Source organism: Mercenaria mercenaria, chromosome 2 (assembly GCF_021730395.1).
Source record: "Mercenaria mercenaria strain notata chromosome 2, MADL_Memer_1, whole genome shotgun sequence".
Classification (NCBI taxonomy): Eukaryota; Metazoa; Mollusca; class Bivalvia; order Venerida; family Veneridae; genus Mercenaria; species Mercenaria mercenaria.
The window spans coordinates 27,717,872-27,737,741 of record NC_069362.1 but is presented as its reverse complement, the minus strand read 5'-3'; the positions used below and the strand labels follow the sequence as shown (position 1 = coordinate 27,737,741).

General features: G+C 33.1%; 2 protein-coding genes across 2 annotated transcripts; both read right to left on the bottom strand.

Moving 5' to 3' along the window:
- Positions 1-1,441: 1,441 nt before the first annotated feature.
- Positions 1,442-6,264, bottom strand: LOC123563572 (QRFP-like peptide receptor). Its single transcript, XM_045356430.2, has 5 exons — positions 5,363-6,264; positions 4,467-4,861; positions 3,403-3,501; positions 2,762-2,933; positions 1,442-2,371 (listed from the first exon to the last, which is right to left on the bottom strand). Exons 1-5 carry the CDS (start codon positions 5,712-5,714, stop codon positions 2,214-2,216), a joined length of 1,176 nt encoding a protein of 391 aa, XP_045212365.2. The 5' UTR covers positions 5,715-6,264; the 3' UTR covers positions 1,442-2,213.
- A 229-nt stretch (positions 6,265-6,493) lies between these two features.
- LOC123562632 (neuropeptide FF receptor 2-like) lies at positions 6,494-13,403 on the bottom strand. Its single transcript, XM_045355254.2, has 5 exons — positions 12,415-13,403; positions 9,228-9,661; positions 8,680-8,781; positions 8,289-8,454; positions 6,494-7,874 (listed from the first exon to the last, which is right to left on the bottom strand). The coding sequence occupies exons 1-5, from the start codon at positions 12,764-12,766 to the stop codon at positions 7,798-7,800; spliced, it is 1,131 nt and encodes a 376-aa protein (XP_045211189.2). The 5' UTR covers positions 12,767-13,403; the 3' UTR covers positions 6,494-7,797.
- Between the last annotated feature and the right edge of the window lie 6,467 nt (positions 13,404-19,870).

Genomic DNA, 19,870 nt, shown 5'->3' with positions numbered 1-19,870 from the left:
TGGAACTTAATCTTAAAAAAAAAAAATTGTAAGTCCACACAAAAATCTTTACTAGGTAGAGATTGGTCAAAATACACCTCAAAATTGGATGTAGCATGCATGTTGTACTACTGAAAAGTGGTCTCGATTTTTTCCTACGACTAGTAATGAAAAAGTTACAATAAAAGCTATTAAAAGTAACAACAAAGGGAAGTAATTATAAAGAAGGGAACTGCGCATGACACTTCGTTTCATGATGGTGTATAATTGTGCCAAGTTACATCAAAATCCCTCCATGCATGAAGAAAAAATGCTTCGGACAAAGTCTTTCTTGTATCTGACCTTTGGCCTCTAAGTGTGACCTTGACCTTAGACCTAGGGATCTGGATCTTGCGCATGACACTCTGTCTTGCGGTGGTGAACATTTGTACCAAGTTATATCAAAATCCCTCTATGCAAGGGGAATAACTCAAAAAATAGGCAAGGTAGAGTTATTGTTCTTGCACACTGCACTTCCTCCCAATGTGTTCTATCAGTGTATGAAGTTTGAAGAAAATCCTCCAGTACTTTGGAGTATGCTCGGAGTAAATTTTTTTAAGAAAATATGAAAAGGGGAATAACTCAAAAAATAGGCAAGGTAGAGTTATTGTTCTTGCACACTGCACTTCCTCCCAATGTGTTCTATCAGTGTATGAAGTTTGAAGAAAATCCCTCCAGTACTTTTGGAGTTATGCTCCGGACAAAAGTTTTTAAGAAAATATGATAAAGGGGAATAACTAAAAAAATAGGCAAGGTAGAGTTATTGTTCTTGCACACTGCACTTCCTCCTAATGTGTTCGATCAGTGTATGAAGTTTGAAGAAAATCCCTCCAGAACTTTTGGAGTTATGCTCCGGACAAAGATCGTTGCGGACATATTGTACAAACTGACTGGAGATATGTAATCTTATGAATTATCATATGCGTATTTCAGTTCTTGAAGACTTCCTGATGCTGCATGTTTCTTTCACTATCTAAAATTTTATTACATTTAAGTCTAATGTTTGATGTTTAAATGAAATAGAAAAAGTGGAAACTCCACATGTCGCTTAACACGACAGAAACGAAAATGTTACAGGCTCGGTTTGATTGAGCCTATTCATGGACAGTGAAAATGCATGCTACCGTCCTCACCCTCTAGCCCCGGGTTGAGCAGAACTCAACATTAATACATGCTACAAGTACAAAAATCAATTTAGAAACATCCGCAGATGTATTCATACGGCGGTGCACATGAAACCTTCAATGATACACTAGCGTGTAATTCCATGAAAAGCGGCGCATGGTCCCCAGTTAAAATAATTTGTTTAACAATGGGCAGAACTAAAACAACAGGAATTTCGAAAGGGGATCTGAAGTCACACTAGGCACTATCATATTGTTTGAATCACATCAAAAACTTAATGAGTTGCTATGGGTTTTTTTCTAATCTTTATTCTTTCTAATGTGCAAGTAAAAATGGAAAACAAGACATTGGTGTAATTAATTAATAATTTCGAAATCTGCTAATTAAATATTATTCGTTTACAAACACATATGCACAGTTTTAAAGCCATCACAGATTAAATCACAGAGAGTACTTGTGTCACAACAATAGGATCAGTGTGTATATGTTTATTATGATTCGTCGATTATTCTAATATTTAAAACATGCACATTTAATTTCATACGACAACAGTGACATCACGTTGATATATTTGACGTCATTTTAACGTCGAAAAAGACGTACTTCCAAATCTTATTTATTATTTTACATAAAAACCGTAGTTTTAGAACTGAACTGATGTTATGCTTAATTCACATTAATAAACACATTGGGCGCACAGAATATCTTACTTGAAGTCTGCGCATTTCAAGTTATTCCGCGGGACGTGTCACTTCACGTATTTTAGCACAATTCGCGTTTCTGCGTTGACGTCACGTCAAGCTACTGTGTTTGGCGCCATACAGTAAGCATGAGTTTTGTGCTTCCCAACTTCATCTATTTGTTTATATAAAAGATACAATCGAAATGCAATATAGCAGGAGCATGTTCACTCCAAATCGGTTATACGTCACGTGTAATAATTCACACAGGCCGCGTACCTCTTGACATTATTCCGTAGGCGTATAACCTCTTCGTAATGTTCCAACATGGTTGTTCTATATATCATTTCTTAACTAAACAAGCTTTATCCACGTGCATTACAGTATGCGTCATTCTGATAAAGACACGGTTGTAAAAGACTCAGAATCACAACTTTCGTCCATTGCGGATCTTTGCTGGTGCTCATCATTACTTGTGTTACTGTCGGCAACTGTTGCTGCGCTAGTAGAAGCCGTCACACTCATCTCTATCTCCTCAGGAACTGTTTCTATGGAAACAACAAAATATATATTATCTGATACAAAGTTCCTGTAGCCTCTTATTGCTGGTCACTATAACCATAATTTTCCAACGTTATTTCCTAAAAATATCTGAGATATATTGAAATCGTGTTTATAATCAATGAATTACAATAAGCCAGTATTTTCCAAGGTTTTAATGAGGAAGACATATTCCTAAGGTGACCTATCTCTAGGTTAAGATGCTGCAATTTACTTTTAAGAAATAGGCGACAAAAAGAAGCTGTTTCTATCTGAGGTGTCTACATTGTCAAGAGTCTATAACTATTTTTTTGATCGGCATAATTAAAACAATATAACTATATAATAAGTAAAGGCACTCAGGCACTTAAAGTGAAAGGGAGTAAAGTTCTGTCTACCTGGTGCAATAGACATTTCGGAGTTCTCTCCTTTGCATCTTGTCTTTAACAATGTATATAGTGCGTGCCGGAAACACTTGTTGTACAGATAATAGATCACAGGGTTAATAGCACTGCTAGTGTACGCCATATACAATGTAATGTAATGCAGCTTCTTTATATCTGGTTGCCTCTGAAATAAGATAAAAATGTACTAGTTACGTTACATTCCAAATGCTTAGGTAGGTACTTTTAGAAAAACACCATAAAAATAAGCAAATTCAGTAAATTTATACCCCCTGCCAAACCGGTTATTTTGTGAATGAGGAAAGATTTGAAAGATCATTAAGATGTTATGTACAATAGGTAAGTGCCATGATTTATTGGTTCAGTAAAGGGCAATTACTCAGTGAACCTGATGAAATTGCGCGCCATGTACTGGTTAATTATGTTTTGTGTTGTGAGGTTTAGCTAAAATATATTTGAAATTATAAGAAGTTTCAATTTCGGAAAGAGACACGCACGTATCCACGGCCGAACAGCCCGGTGGACAAAATCTATATTCCTCCGACCGAATGTTGCCATCTCCACCCAATGAAAGAATCTTATAATCCACAACACATCTTAGAAGACGAAACCAAATGCTTGAAAATTATAATTACTTTAAATCTATCTCTGTATGCGTCCCAGAGAAGTAGGCTTTGTTGCGGAGTCCAGCATATGCAAAATACTATGACCACTGTTAATGTCATATACACCGCCTGTTATAAACAAATGTATGGTTTGTTAATATACAAAAGTACTGTAAAAACTGTTTGTGCTATATGGTTTGTTGATATACAAAAGTACTGTAAAAACTGTTGTGTCATATGGTTTGTTAATATACAAAAGTACTGTAAAAACTGTTTGTGCCATATGGTTTGTTAATATATAAAAGTACTATAAAACTTGTTTGTGCCATATGGTTTGTTAATATATAAAAGCACTATAAAAACAGTTTGTGTCATATGCTTTGCCTGTTATAAACAAATGTATACGAATATTGTAGTAGTAATTAGTTTGTTAAATGCATTGGTAATTGCATAGAACTCAAGAAGTTGAAAGTACAAGTAGTATATATTTGTTACTGGTAGAATGTTTTTTGATAAGTATATATATTTCTACCATAACATTGACAAAATGGCTTTCAAGAATGATTGACCGTCTTACAAGATACAGTTCCCTAAGGAATAAAGGTGATAAGCTGAAATAAATACCCCAAGTATATATTTGCTATAAGTCCTGTAGTCCTCTCTCATAAGTAAACGAAAGGTTCAACAAAGATCCGATGTCTCATTTACAGCAGTCGAAAGAAATAACTGATACAGAAGTATCATACAACCTTACTGGACTACCAACCGGAATCGGGTTTTAGGGTGTCAGAAAAATATTCCGGTCCTGAGACTTTGTCATGTTAATTATCTGACTTAAATTTTAAAGAAAATAGATTAAGATAGTTGGATAGGTTTCCACTCTGGTTTAAAGTCTTCTTTAAAGATTACAGGAGACAAACATGTAACAGCCTGACAAAACGTAGGGTCAAAGGTTTCCAGCTTCATATCTATAGCATCTGGTTGGGTACTCAAGAATCAATCTTGAAATTGACCAATGGCAAGATTGCATTCTAAGATTTGTCTTCTAAACCAGTTTTATAACCTAGGAACCAGTTTAAAATAGGATTAGATACCTTTCTGCGCATTTCCTGAAAGTTTTCTATCTCCATGGAAACATTGCTGGGCGTCCTATCGCCTTTGATGATTGTAATTACGATTAATGTGAACATTAAAAGCAACGGAATAATAAAAACAATTATAAAAAACGCTACATAATAAGTTCTGCGAGCATGTTCTGATGGGAATTTAGATTGGCAAACAATTTCGTGCCCGCCAATCCAATCAAACTCAGCATACAACTGATATATTATCCAAGGGACGGCGATGCTAAAGGCACAGATCCATATAATGACAATAGCGAGCGGCTGGCACTTCTGAGTGATCCAAACTGCCGATGGGTAAACTGTCGCCAGAAATCTGTCCAATGTTACGGTTGTTAATGTAAACACGCTTGTGCAAACAATCGTCACTGCAAAATATAATGAAATTAGAATTATTTCATCCACAAGATTGATCTAACCTTAGATAATATCCATTTCAATCGAATTACGTGAAATAATTGGCATTTCTATAGCATTAGATTAGTACAATATAAAGGGTCAAAATTACAAGCCGGAGAACAAATCAGAGCAGGAGAGAAATTCAGCGAAAACATCAACATGATCAAACAAGATGAGGAAACATCACATTTACGATTTAGTATTTATCTTTCGTTTGCTAACAATCAACTCAAATTTATCACGTTATTGGCGAAATTATCTCTGAATTCTATTAAACAAAACTAATACTACAATTTTAGATTTATATTTTGTTATTGTATTACTCATTAAAATGTATTATTGTCCAGCTTGTTTGTTACAAAATATGGATCCGTCAAATCATGTCCAATAGAATGACTGCTATATATTGTATGTTAAGTCACTGTCTTGAAAGTTTTTATAAACAAAATAAACAGAACGAAATATCATACCTTGTACAAATGTGTGAATTTTGCATAGAAAACTGCCGAGGAGCCATTTATCACTACCACTGTTCGCTAAATGTATCCACATGCAAACTGTAGGCATAAGGAAGTCTGCTGCCGCCAAATTAACAATGTACATGTTGAATTTTGTTCTTAAACTTTTAGTTTTCAATATAACAATTATTATGAATAAATTTCCTATAATAGCAACAACGAATGACAATATGTAAAATCCATATTTCATGCCACTATCAAAGTCTGATTCATTCTCTTTTTTGAAGAATTCATCAAAATTATAGGTATCATTGATACCGTAGTCACTCGCTTCTGAATTTAAAAACTCCGTTTCATTTTTCATGATGATTAAAATGTCCAACAACGATTTTAAAGAATTTTTCTGGTACTCTCATATTCTTTCTCTCATATTTGAACTAAAACTTGTTGCTTAGAGCATTTCCGGCCCTTGAATGCTTCTTTTCATTGAAGAATTTTAGCACAGTATATGTAAAAATTGGTAATAGGACAATTTTGGAACTATGTCAACATTTTTAGAGATCTGTTAACCTAAACGTTTCTCTTATCATAAGTAAAGGTCACTGATACATGATATCTCTCTACTCTGCATTACTGTGTGAAAGGTCATAAACATTTCAGACAGATGACATACACAAGTGTAAATTTTATCTCTTTGCAATGTCGATAGGGTTTGCGTTTATGCTTTTATTTACGACGTTGTACAAATGCTTATGAAAGTCTGTCGTATACAGAAAATAAACATACCGTTGTTGTCTCGCCGTAATAGCCGCTAGTAATTCTTTGCCCTCAGGTTAAAAAAATCGAAACTACGGCGAAACTTTCATGAAAAGACCGACACAAAGGTGAGAAACTACGGTGCCCCTAGAGTGACATGTTACACACTTTTTTTCCAGTTAGGTAATGTGAGACTTTTTTTTATTTCGTTTAAACGAAATGATTTCGTTTAACGAAATGTATTTCGTTTAAAAACGAAAATAAGTTATTTCGTTTAAACGAAATGATTTTCGTTTTTAAACGAAAATAGTTGTATTTTCGTTTAAACGAAAGTCATTTTAAACGAAATAACATTTCGTTTAAACGAAATCAAAAAAAATTCTCACATTACCTAATTGGAAAAAAGTGTGTAACATGTCACTTTAGGGGCACCGTAACAACATCTAGATCTAAATGATTGTTGTATGTATTTCAAGATACGAAGATTGAAATCAAATAACCGAAACGAAAGGAGTAAATATCAATTTGATAAATGTACTCAGATACTAAATACTCAGATACTAAATACTTATTGCTTAAGGATGTACGAGCGATTTTTTGTTGTTGTTTTTTCATGATATCCGCCATCTTGAAAAAGGTTTCTTAGAATATTGTTTTTTAACAAAAGTTTTGCCAAAAATTAACGTTAAATAATTAAAATATGACTAATAATGTACCATTTAACCAAATAAATTCTACTTTTTGCAAAAAAAAATTCACCCTTATTTTTGGCTGGCATTTGCCTAAATTTGACGTAAGATTTCAGTGGGGTAGGGGTAGGTAATTTCAAATATCTATGAAAGTAGATCAGGTTTGGTTTTGATATTTTCCTGACTGATACATATAACAATAAGCAATAATCGAAATTAAACTTTTCAAGATAGCATTTTTTTTTATCTAGAAAATATAGATTAAAACAAAACAAACAAAAAAATATCAAAATTCACCAGTTTTTAACAGTATTTTCCTAATAAATCTCTTAGATGCACGGTGACCCCAACCTTTTTTCTTTCCGTTTTGAAGCATTTTTGTGTGTCATTAAAACTGCAAAATATTTTGAAATTCTTACCGTCAGAATTTTTTTTGCAGATCTAAATACACTTTTTCCACTGAAAATAAAGTGGGTGGGGTAAGTTTGTCAACATGTAAAAATGAAAGAGAATTGTTAGCGACATTTATGCTGATGATATAATACTGACATCACCTTGTATTCATATTAACCTGTAAGACATGAAATCCCTATAACATTAAATGGGATATTATATGTTTTATAACGTCCCACCATTTTTTTCAATTTTACAAAATTTCAGAAATGCTTAGTGGGTGAAGAAAATGCCCTATAAAAATAAAACGAGTTCGGTGACCTGTGTTTTTTCTTATCTTGTTTGTCTTAGAAATTAATGTTCTTCAAGCTCACAGAGTATGAAAAAAATCTTAACGTAAGAAAAAAATCGCTCCTACATCCTTAAATAATAGTCGTTTTAACTTATGTTAATGTCGCTTACGTTGTAAACATTTGTACTGATACCATTACACTTATTCTTACATTAGTACAAAACGGTTCCGTAAAACTAAGTATTACTGATTTATACACAATGTTTTTCCTTTAAACACATATTTCAAATAATGATATACAATACAATCATATGAATTCAAACAACTGACGTCCCAAAGGGGGTGGTATTCACAGAGCCTTGGTTGTTTCGTGGGATATCCTGTTCTGGCAACACTGAAAACAGAAATATAGATTAAGTATAGTTACGCTTATGTTTGACTGCTTTTGTATTATCTTAGCACTAATGTAAGTTTTAAGTATATTATTCATTTTTATTAAGTGATTTATTGTTCATCGAGACAGTATTGAAATGCTTTAGAAATAATTCATTTTAAGAAATTGTACATTAAACACGGTAGTTTGTGAAATATATATATAGGCTCATTACAAATGATTATATAGTCAACTTTTATGTCGACAAATTATTGTATTATTCGGTTTTTACAACTATCATCCACAGGGAAATCACATGATAAAGTATAATAAATGGTTTTAGTAGACAGTCAATTCCCACTCATTTCTTTATCTATGTCCACTTCAGTTATATTTACTATGCAAGTAGCTAATATATATTTCATAAACACTTACAAGGTGCAATGGTATTTCTCCGCTTCCATAAAATACATTTAAATGCATCTTTGAAGCCCTTTCTGAAGTTTTCGTTGAAACCGCCATAAAGTATGGGATTTAAGGCACTGTTGAAGTAGGCGATATAAACCGCGGCGTATTTTGTTCTTAGCACGTTATCATCAATCTATGAACGAAAGGTTATATTGATAATAATGTCTAACCTAACGAATTTAATTACAATTTATAATAATCTAATTGAACTGGAATAACTTGTGCTTAATAAAAGATGACATAGAGTATAAAATATATGTATTTCAATATATTTATATCAAAGATGATATAATCACTTGATGTCAAAAAAGTGAAAATACAAATATTAAATTTCAAACAACTAGATATTTATACATACTTCTTTGTCTTTCACACCATATATGTCCCACAAAATGAAGCCTTGCTGAGGCGTCCAACATATAATAAACACAGCCAGTATCGCTACCAACATTCGAATCACCTACAGAAACACTAGTTGGATATAAATTCAATAAATGGTAATTTTTATTTAAAGATAATAAACAAATGAGCCGTGCCATGGGAAAACCAACATAGTGGGTATGCGACCAGCATGGATCCAGACCAGCATGCGCATCCGCGCAGTCTGGTCAGGCTCCATGCTGTTCGCTTTTAAAGCCTATTGGAATTGGAGAAACTGTTAGCGAACAGCATGGATCCTGACCAGACTGCGCGGATGCGCAGGCTGGTGTGGATCCATGCTGGTCGCAAAGCCACTATGTTGGTTTTCTCATGGCACGGCTCAAATAATGTAAAATGATGTACAATGACTAACATGAATATGGGTCCTGTGATACTTTGATTTTTATTTCGAAGATAACATAGTTTTGTTGTTATGATTTTCTGTTAGTTTGCATTTTAAATCCATCTTGAATACAGCTAACTTACCTTTTTTCTAGACCTATCCAGTGCTTGTTTTGTAGCTGTGATCACGGTGCCAGGTCTTTTACGTAACATCAATTTTACTAATATCAGCGTATAGGTGCACATCATTATGAATATTGGAATAAAGTACAGAACCACGCACACAACTGTATAATATATAGTTCTGCCTGGCATTTCCGTATGACATTCTTCGTCTATGATCACTTTTGGCCACACTTCTTCACACCAAATTTCATGTCTGTCTGCCCAGAAATACTCAAACTGTCTGCGTACAACAAGATGCGGTGAAGCCATTCCAGCTGATATAATCCAGTTTGTAACAATTACTATGGCTGTGAATACTGGGGTCAGACGTCGATTCAGAGGAAACATGATTGCAATGAAACGTTCTACAGATATAGCCGTGAGTGTTAGAACGCTAGATGTTACTGCAAGCACTAAAACATTCCGAAACAATAATTATCATTAAAAAATTTAAATAGTGCATTTATATATAAAATTTAAAGAAACTAGATGGTCATAATTTACGCACAACACGTCCCCCTAAATCGATGAGTTGTTCGACTCAAAATGTAAGTGAGTGACCTTGATCGTAAAAAAAGTGCCGAGTGATATTTTCTGCATATTTTGTCAAAATTTTGAAAAAAAAATTCTTCGTTTTAACGAATTAAGATTTCGTTCAACTAACATATATTTCAATTTCGCGAATTATTATTTCCTTTTTGCGAATTAATATTTCGTTGCTTATTTGATTCATTCTTTGTTTTTTATAAAGAATTAAATCTTGAGACATTATTTTAGCACTCCAGACTATTTCATTGACATGTTATCCATATGTTGTCATTTATAATAACACGGTCTTCTAACAATTTTAATTAAGAAGTAATTTATAGCAAAACAGTGCTTTATCACTATTTAAACACGATTAGCGGTTATTCGTCGGACGAAATAAATTCACGAGGGGGCAGCTATAAATTATTTCGATTCTAATATGTGTTTTAATGTAAAATTTATATCAAATATGATGGAACTGTTTCCTCAAGCAAGCATGGCGCCGGTAGTAGGTATTTGTTAAAACACACCAGGACCGGAAACGGTAATACGTCTTGCGGCAGAATTCATTTCGAGCGAAAATTATAGCGAATTATACAGCAATGCGAATAATTAATTCAGTATGTGTATAAATTAATCAAAATATTTGTGCAATGTGACATTTCGTTTAAAACATGTTATTAAGTAAAATATTTCATGAAATTTGAAAGTGCTATTTCTTGATGCGTACATGGCGCTAAATATCACGTTGACGTGACGTCAACATAACATTGTGATGATTAAAGCATTGTTAGCCATATTAGAATGAGATATTGTTCCACACGAAAATATGTTTTGAATAACACCCGCAGAAAATTAAAGGTTTTTAGATATTTACTCAATAAATGAAATTAAAACCTGGAAATGAACAGTGAAAGCGATCATATCATATTAAACCAAACGAAAATGTAACTGTCATATCACTTAATGACTCATTAAACCATAGTTTTAGGGAAATATATCGGACTACTTCGCGTATAACAATGAGAAGTCGGTTCCTATATGATTTAAACAGTCCTTTTGTCGTTATAAAAAAAGATCATTTTCGAAAATCTAAATAAAATTTCGATAAAACGATTTAGTATTTCTATTGGAAATATCGAAATAAAATTCCTCTTTATTTTATTACGGTTTCGACAGAACCAAAAGATGTTAAATGAAGAACTTAGCTAAAGTGTTTATAAATGATGAGGTAGGAGTTTTGTATTCTGAACTCCGCATTACAGTTTAAGGATAATGATTGTAAAAACTAAAGAAAGGCTGCTTGTTTATCAAGCTGATCCGGCTTTTCGCAGTTGAAAGAGGTCGTATTTCAGTACGATTCATAAACATATGTCAAGTTCTCTTCATACAAGAGGGAAGTCGAGGCCATACATTGACATCGAATTTATAATTGTAAGAGTGCAAAGATAGCAGAAAATAGAACTTGACAGAAACTGTTTACAATAAGATTATGTTACGGAGATAAAACAGTGCTAGATTTTTTTTTCTATTTTATTTCTTAAAAAAAGCTTTGCATTTTAACATAACGAGGAATCGGTTCAAAATTTGAAACTTAAAACAATTTAATGCACCTCTATGGAAAAATAATGTTATCGATGTTAAGACGGTAGTTGACATGTGTCAGTAAAGGCATACTACGTATATAATAAGCAAGCACATGCCTATGACTGTTATATATTATTGAGCCTTGAAATATATCTAGCAATACTACACACTAATAAATGTCGGACTAGCGGTTTTCTTTTACAATTGGACGGACCTGCTATGAATGTTGCCTATTGGACTAGCGGGCCTTCATACTAAAGGCCATTCGGACTGACAATCGGGAGGATCGGTGATCAATGCTAGCGTTCGGAATAGAAGGTCTTCGCTCTAATCTTCGGAATACTTGGAAGTCGCTTTACAAAAACACGAAAATAAAATTCACTTCCACTTTTATGTAAATATTTCTCTTCACCATATATTGTCCTCCCCCCTTTTTTTTCGTCATCAATAATGATCCATATTTTTCTTACACATTTTAAGACTATATTTCTAGTCCCGTTACAGATTTTAGTTCGATATGCTCATACAGTTATATTTTGTCCGCAAAGGAGAAGAATTCATAAGACTTGTCTTTCATTCTTATCATGGCTTTTCTTGTTTTGCTTTTATCACCGTATGACACTTGTGTCAATATATGCACTTCATTTTGAGAATAAATATGTTTAAACTAAAAACACGAAGTAAATAAAGACATGTACCAGAAGTAAAAACAGTCGAAAAAAAGCAGTCGAGAAATGTTATCAAAATTAAATTAAGTAGAATTTGAAGATTATTTTCTTGTGATTATACCATAAATTAAGATATCCTTGAACAACTTATTTGTTTTGATATACTTTTGTTTCACAAAATTAAAACATACCAAAGTATGCTTTGATTTACGAAAAAACATTTTCAAATTACTTGTTCTTATTAATTACTATGAACAATTAAATGTAAACGTAGAAAAAATACTGATTCAATGACTGTGAAATTTTTAAAACGTTTAAATATTACTAGTCACACTGGACATAGAGTATGTACTTGCATTGTAAAAATATAACAACATACGTACCTTGCATAAAGGTATTCACTTTGCAAACATTTGGACCAAAGGGCCATTCTTTTGTTATACTATTTCCAGCATGTACCCACATGCAGCAACATCCGACCATTATGTCACTTACTGCCAAATTCAAAAGTAAAACATTTGTCGTTGTTCTCATACGTTTATTAATGAAAACTATAAGGATCACTATGCTGTTTCCGACAATATCCATTAAAAACGCTAAGAGATAGAAGCTTACTTTCAAGCCTATCTCCCATTTTGGAATATCCCTCGGCAAATCTAAAGCCGTCATATTTTGTACCAGATATGGATCATAATCCTCGGAAACCGTCTGTTCTGTTCCTGGTTCACATGCCATTTTCTACCTGTCACAGTTTTCAAAACAAAATGAGATCGTTCTACTTTTCTAAGAAATCTTAGAAAGCTGTGATGATGAAAAACATATTTAAACAGTCTAAAAGAATATAAAGTAATGTACATATATTTTCTATTGAAGTAATTCTATGATTATGTTTCTAGAAATCCGAAACACCTATTAGCTTTCACTGGCTATATCCACCTTAATTTCCCAGAATAATGAACCACACTGTCACTTTCATGACATTTAATTTCCGCTCATATCTGTGATTGTTTACATTGCATCCAAGCTCATTTATCTTACATATGCCACATTTTTACAAAATCAGTTTGGAAAAAAGTAAGACAAAAATCAGAAATCATGACACGCTATTCAGATATTGCTGTATTTAGACAAATATGTCAGGACATTGATAAAACGAACTTGAATATAAATGGACACATACAGATAAATTTCTTAAGTTCAATATCTAATCTGTACAGATCTATTTATGTCAAATCCATGAATATCACAAACACGATCATGATGTTGTCTACTTCACACATTTCTACAAAATTCCCTTTACGCTGAAGTTTTTCGACATTTTAAACCTTTAGCCTGCTGGCGGCAAGTGATTTTGCCGTTGCGACCAGTGCAGACCACGATTCGTGCAGGCTGATCACGGTTTGCTCTGTTCGCTATTCAGGCAGTAAATTTTCAGTGAAGACCCCTTTGAATAATGTATCGTACTGCTTAAATTAAATGATAGAACAGTCCATTTTCGAAACTTAGCAGGTTAAAGGTTAAGGTTGGGAAGCCATGTCAGCAGGCTTAAGGAAACGTCGTTTTTCTTGTTTTGGAATTAATGCTCTGTCTGTACCAGATCTGAGGTAGATATTTAATTAAGCTTATTGATTTCTTGAGACAAAAAATCTCTTGCGCGTTGCTGATTTGTAAATAGTGTCTACTTTTTAAGGGGATACCAATCGGGGCCTTTTTTAATAACACTCATTAAAGCGAAATTGTTTTGTTTTATAAATACAATGAATATATGTGTTATTGCTATGAATTATTTAGTAATGTCAATATCAAGCTAAACATTTATCAATATTCAATATCAGCACGAAATAATATGTACTCAATGATAAGCTTATTATCAGAACAATAGAAATTGAAATACATTTTATATCCAATCAGGAAAAAACACTGGCACATTATTTTGACCTTGCTTCTGTTTATACATGAAGTCAGTCATTTTGGTCTGTAAACAATGACACATATCCTGGTGATTACTTGCTTGTTGTGTGTTCTTTTCATGGATGAAAACATCTGTGAGACTATTCACCTCTGACTTAAAGTATGCATTTACTTTCGTTAGCCTATTATTCTATGCCATTATTAATTATGGAATCACTTGTATTTTTGTAATTTGACGTATGCAAAAGATACCTATACCAACTGATATTATATTAGTAGGAAATACAGCTAAAATGTTTAACGACAAGGTGAAAATATATTAACAAGGGAGATAATCCTTTAAGTCAAGATTTTAGTACTGTTATGTGACGCCGGAAAATAAACATTCATCATTTTCTTAGTATAAAATTGGTTTTTAAAACGTCAAGTACTTTATATAACAGATACCCTCCTTAAATATCTACTCTATGCACGTGAAGTGTCACGGAAAGTACTGTTTTTACAACGTTAGATAATGCTATAAAAATAGCTTAATCATCGGTGACTTTGTGATTGAGTTGTATTTTCATGTATACAACATCGAATGAGATTCAAAATTGATTCAAAACATACGTAAGCAAGGAAGATACATGTCAATATATTTTTAACAGCAAAACATAAACAAGATTCAAGAACGCAGCCCCAATCCCTGGACTAGTACGAAACCTTGGAACTAGCAATGGCAAAATCGCCACTTTAGAGTTAGTTTAAAGCAACTAATTTCGCGATCATGTTCCAAAGATATAAGACGATGTCAATATGTGTCCCGTCAGTTGAATGTCTTACATACATTGTGATAACACAAAATTAGGTGTGTAAAATACTAACAAAGAAACTTAAATAACTATGCCGGAAGACAAAATAATATGAAAGTAACCCAGTCCGGTGGGCTTTAATAAATGCCTGTCACGTAGTCTTCTACTGTCGTCCAAATGTTCTTTGGGCTCTTGTAGGTCATCGAGATCAACATTATAGTTCGCGATGTAATATTATGACGCATAATACTGATACTACGATGATGCGAAAGCTCGATGTGCAAAATATACATTTTGTTAAATTCAGTCGGTTTTAGGTACTTCACAGATAAATAAAACATATCGTCACCTAAACCCAAAATGTGAATGATTGCATTTACATAAAGAATTCGAAGCACCTATCAGCTTTTTGGGCCGAGGTTACGATGTGTAAAGACTTTTACGGAAGGCCTACAACCTTCAGGCGAATTTTCCCTCTACGGAGCAACCGTTTCTCATGGCGGGCTGGAAGGATCAAAATTTTAATTTCTACATAATGTAACAGTCCTTTTTTTGTGGGGGAGCATAAAAGTGCAAAAAATATATATAAAGTTAAATACCGTCCTAGAATATGCTCATTTGATAGTTCGATACATGCACACGACACCGTTCTCCTTTCCATATACGCACCCGTTAACCGGTTGCGAGCAAAACAGTTCGTGGCGGACAAAACAGTTCTCCGATATTTTTGCCAGAATCTATATAGGGGTAAGTATTTTCGATCCTAGAATCGGTTGGTGCAAAATATGTTAAAGATCTTTATTTCTGTAAAAAGTAGTATCTTGCACTAACCGATTCTTGGATCGAAAATACTTAACCCAATATAGATGCCGTCAAAAATATCGGAGAACTGTTTTGTCCGCCACGAACTGTTTTGCTCGCAACCGGTTAACCGGTGTGATATAACTTCGAGGGTATAGAGAAGTAATTTTATACTTAATGTTGTTTTGTTTTCTTTTCTTTTCAGTACGTAGTTCTGTTAACGTGTGAACTATTTACTTTTTACGGACTGAAAAGTAATGTTTATTTTACCAGAGTGACATTTAATACGATGTTTTAAACACTGATGGTTCTTATTACACTCAGAAATGTCTGTGTGCGCAAGGTATTGGTTACTTAAATAAGAAGCTACGTCATCAGAGATAATGCTTAATTTTGATTTAGAGCAGTATCTCTGCAAATGTGATATAAACACTTGTTATAACTGACAGGTCAAATATGGAACAAAAATTTAAAGGGAAACACCAATCTGATTATTTAGATAAAATATTTTCTTCCTCACTTCGATGACGTAAATGTGCTTTACATGAGTATAGTTATCTTAAGAACGAACTATGCAGGTTATTTCTTTTTCGTATTTACCTAATTTCCATTGGTCAATTTTTATTTACCTAATTTCCAAAGTCAATTTTATAGACGAGTTTACGATATTTCCATTTTAATGGCCTTTATTGGTATTGTTTATTGCATGTATATATACACTCAATGACGTAAAAAACCTCATTCATTATGGCAATTATTTCATTCTTGCAACTTTTCCTCAAATATTTTGATGATATTGTAATAGACTCAGAATTTCAATACCAAATTTAACCTCAAGCTTACATATGGCTGTTTTTATAAATAAACAATCTAGACAGTATATCTTAAATGAAGCATAATATATCAACTTTGGATGACAATGTAAGATAATTTACTAACAGAATAAATTGATAATGAAGCTTATATTTGGAAATATTTAAGGCACTTACCTGCCAGGATTTCTGAACTTCTCGAGACTGTGACATTTTTCCACTATTTTATTTATAAGACAATATCTCACAAATTAAGATATTAATACAATGTAATAGGACATCTTGAACATATATGATACATCATTTATTTTCTTACCTTTTTGTAAACTGGCTTCAAAATGGCCGACAAGAGTTGTCTACCTTGGGTCAAATTTCCAAGGCCTCTTTATAAATAATTAATTGCTAGTTCTTCACATATTATGTGTCACATGAAACCTTTTAATGTTTTCTCATCTAGAAACTATGTAACTTTTCTATCTTTCAGCTATTCTTGCAGTATTTTGTAATAATGATTTGTCCAGCTATGACATCTAAGTTTGGCAGGCGGGAATATTCAAAATCCTTGCAGCTAGGAATTTATATTCCTTAATAATTCTTTCCTTTTATGAGTTTTTATTAAAGCTTTTGGTTAAACATTTGAAATGACTAGTAAGGCTTGTATTTTAAAGTTTTTAGCATATTATCATTCATATTATTTATTTAAATTCACTTTTTCTAAAATATTCCTGGCAATCCTGTCATCCTGCCAGACTTACAGGACAAATGGAACCATATGATTGGTGAATTCTGACAGTCCTGGCACTTTCAGAGCTTATATAAGTGGCCAAGCTGGTCATTTGGGACACTTTTCAACTTGGTTGACAAACAAGGTCGTAAAAACTTGTGACAAATCTCTGGTAAATGATTTTAGACTATTATTGACTTTAAATTCTCCCTGGTGTTCTGCTGAAATAAACAACTAAAACTGTTGAATTTCTTAACCTTATTTGATATAAAACATGCTCTGTTTACAATATCTTATTATTATTATTATTATTATCATCATTATTAAAATCAGATCCATTACGATGATTTCATTCATGACCGTTGCCACCTGTGCATGTGTAGTTCGTGCTGTACTTCACGTCATACAAAATTCACAGCACTTATTACCAAAAAGAATAAAATTTAATGTTATTGTTTAAGTCGGTTACAAACTCATGAAAAATCATATATATTTTTACGCCCCTACTTTTATTAAATGAAGACTTTCTGGTAGCATTATAAAGCGAAAATATCAAACAGTATCCAGTTATTTCGGTATGGGAGATTCGTCAAGATTGTACTGGACAGGCTGCTGCTCTAGAGTTCCACATTTGACGCAACCGCGTGTACATTTTAAATTAATTAAACGTCACCTACATTGGTGTTTTGCAACAAAAATATTTACGTAGCTTTCTTTTTGGACAAAACTGGTCCATTTCTATATTCTTTTCCGGCTACGACAACCGTACCTCTATATATCTGAATAAAATTAATCCGAATAAATAGCTTCGTGAGAACTGCGACTTTATCACCCTAATTTATTTTGTTTCTTACGATTATCATATATGCAAAGTTTTGGCGTTTTTAAAATCTGGGTTCATTTATTCATGTACATTATACGACCCTTAATGTCTTTTGTTTTTCTGAGATACTGATTAAGTTAGCAAGTGAACTTAAACCATACATAGATTTGTAATCTATATATTTTATGTGTAAAAAAGCTTCATTAGTAGATTATCGTTACAGCGCAATCCGTATTCAAAGTTGTCAGGTTTGTAATAGCTTGACGATGTTACCGTATCTTTATCGATTTCACTTTCATTTGTCATGATAATTGGCAACTTAATTAGTTTAATTTTTCGTTTGTTGTGGCGTATTGCGAAACGATCGTGTGGGAGAACTAAAGCGTAAACGTTAAAACCGAGACATAATAACACAATAAAAATGTATATTGCTTAATAATGCGCTGACAAATTCTTAGAAGGATTAGCTCTTGAAAAATGATGTAGCACCTTGCGGTTCATTAAACAGATCTTTATCTTTTTTATCAAGTTGACGATGTAGCTTGATCAGTTGTACAAATGTAATATCATTATAAACTAAAATATGACCTTGATTCAAAATGTACTAAATTAAACATAGAATCACGATTTTATACTAACATTTGCCATGTAAGATATATCAAGTTGACTGGCCATCAGGCTCGTTTTCTAATATAGATTATGCTAAATCAATTTCACATTTGCACTTTTCTTGTAACATGAATCATTAAAATATATTTGAAATGCAGCTTCACGGTGCATATCCATATCGTCGGACTTTGCGAAATCTGCTATATCGGCGGTTTCTTTGCGTCAGCACCGGCTATTCTTTGCTATAAACAATGTCCAGGTCGGTAAAGGAGTCGAAAAATCGAGCTGCCATCCATGACAGTAGGTATGCTGCTCAAAAATAAGTAGAGCACGGAACATTAGAATGTCTTTACTATGTATTGTTGTGTTTACTTTTTTAATTATCAGCCATTTTTCTCTCAAATTCGACGAAATTAGTTGATGGTGTACTGACATGGAACACTAGCCCGACCTTTTCCACAATCTTTAACGAGTTTTTGCTTTGATATCATACATATCAAGCGCACTATTTGTATTCATTTTTCAATATTCTTCCAAACAATACTGACAAATAGGCCGAAATGTAAATGGAATTATTCAAAACACCTTATTTTCGGTTTTGTCGGGGCACCGGCGGTCTCTCTGCACACCAGTTTTTGATGCACAGACAGGCTCTCTGCATTCCCGCATGTGTCAGTACGATTAAACGTATCAGTGGCCATATGGAAAATCAATCGAATATCCTACGAAGCTGTCAATCAATCATGTCTAAATTAAAATATCACGGAAGAGGTATTTTGAGACGTCACTGGAGTGTGGGCCCGACAATTAGCATAATGTTTGATACACACCTCTTGAAATGTCAACAGAAAATGTAAATATCCTTATTTCATTGAGGATGATCAAAGTAACAATTAGTTTGGGGTTTTTTTTTTGTTGTTTTCTTTTCTTTCTTTTTTTGAGAGAGAGGATATAAAAATGTTAAACCATCTAGCTAGCTTTACACTCAGTTACCTGTGCAGTAAAAGTTGAAATTATATATTTCTTTAAACTTTATATGTTGCCTTGCATTAATGTAATCATATATTCTTGAATTGACACATAACATTCATTAAATGCATGGACTCTTATGGCAAAGCAGAATTTCGCTCCTTCTTTTCTTCGGGCGTTTGCTTTAACACTTTATTACATTTTTGCCTTAATTTTGTCTTACTATTCGGACAGTTCAGCATTAAGTGTGACCTTTTGAAATTATCATTTTATATAAAAATATCTTGTTTAGCTTCTTAAACTTGTTAGTCAAAACAAAATATACATCAGTGTATCTATCATGAAAATCGACAGTAAGAATTTTCCGGCGAACGCCGTCTAAGAACGAATTCGTGA

Coding starts and splice junctions, on each gene's coding strand:
- LOC123563572 (XM_045356430.2), bottom strand. CDS start 5,714: ATGAAAAATGAAACGGAGTTTTTAAATTCAGAAGCGAGTGACTACGGT. Junction 4,862..5,362: donor AATTCACACATTTGTACAAG/GTATGATATTTC, acceptor TATATTTTGCAG/TGACGATTGTTTGCACAAGC. Junction 2,934..3,402: donor CATACAGAGATAGATTTAAA/GTAATTATAATT, acceptor ATCTTATTTCAG/AGGCAACCAGATATAAAGAA.
- LOC123562632 (XM_045355254.2), bottom strand. CDS start 12,766: ATGGCATGTGAACCAGGAACAGAACAGACGGTTTCCGAGGATTATGAT. Junction 8,782..9,227: donor TGGATAGGTCTAGAAAAAAG/GTAAGTTAGCTG, acceptor GTGTTTCTGTAG/GTGATTCGAATGTTGGTAGC. Junction 8,455..8,679: donor ATGGTGTGAAAGACAAAGAA/GTATGTATAAAT, acceptor TTTCGTTCATAG/ATTGATGATAACGTGCTAAG.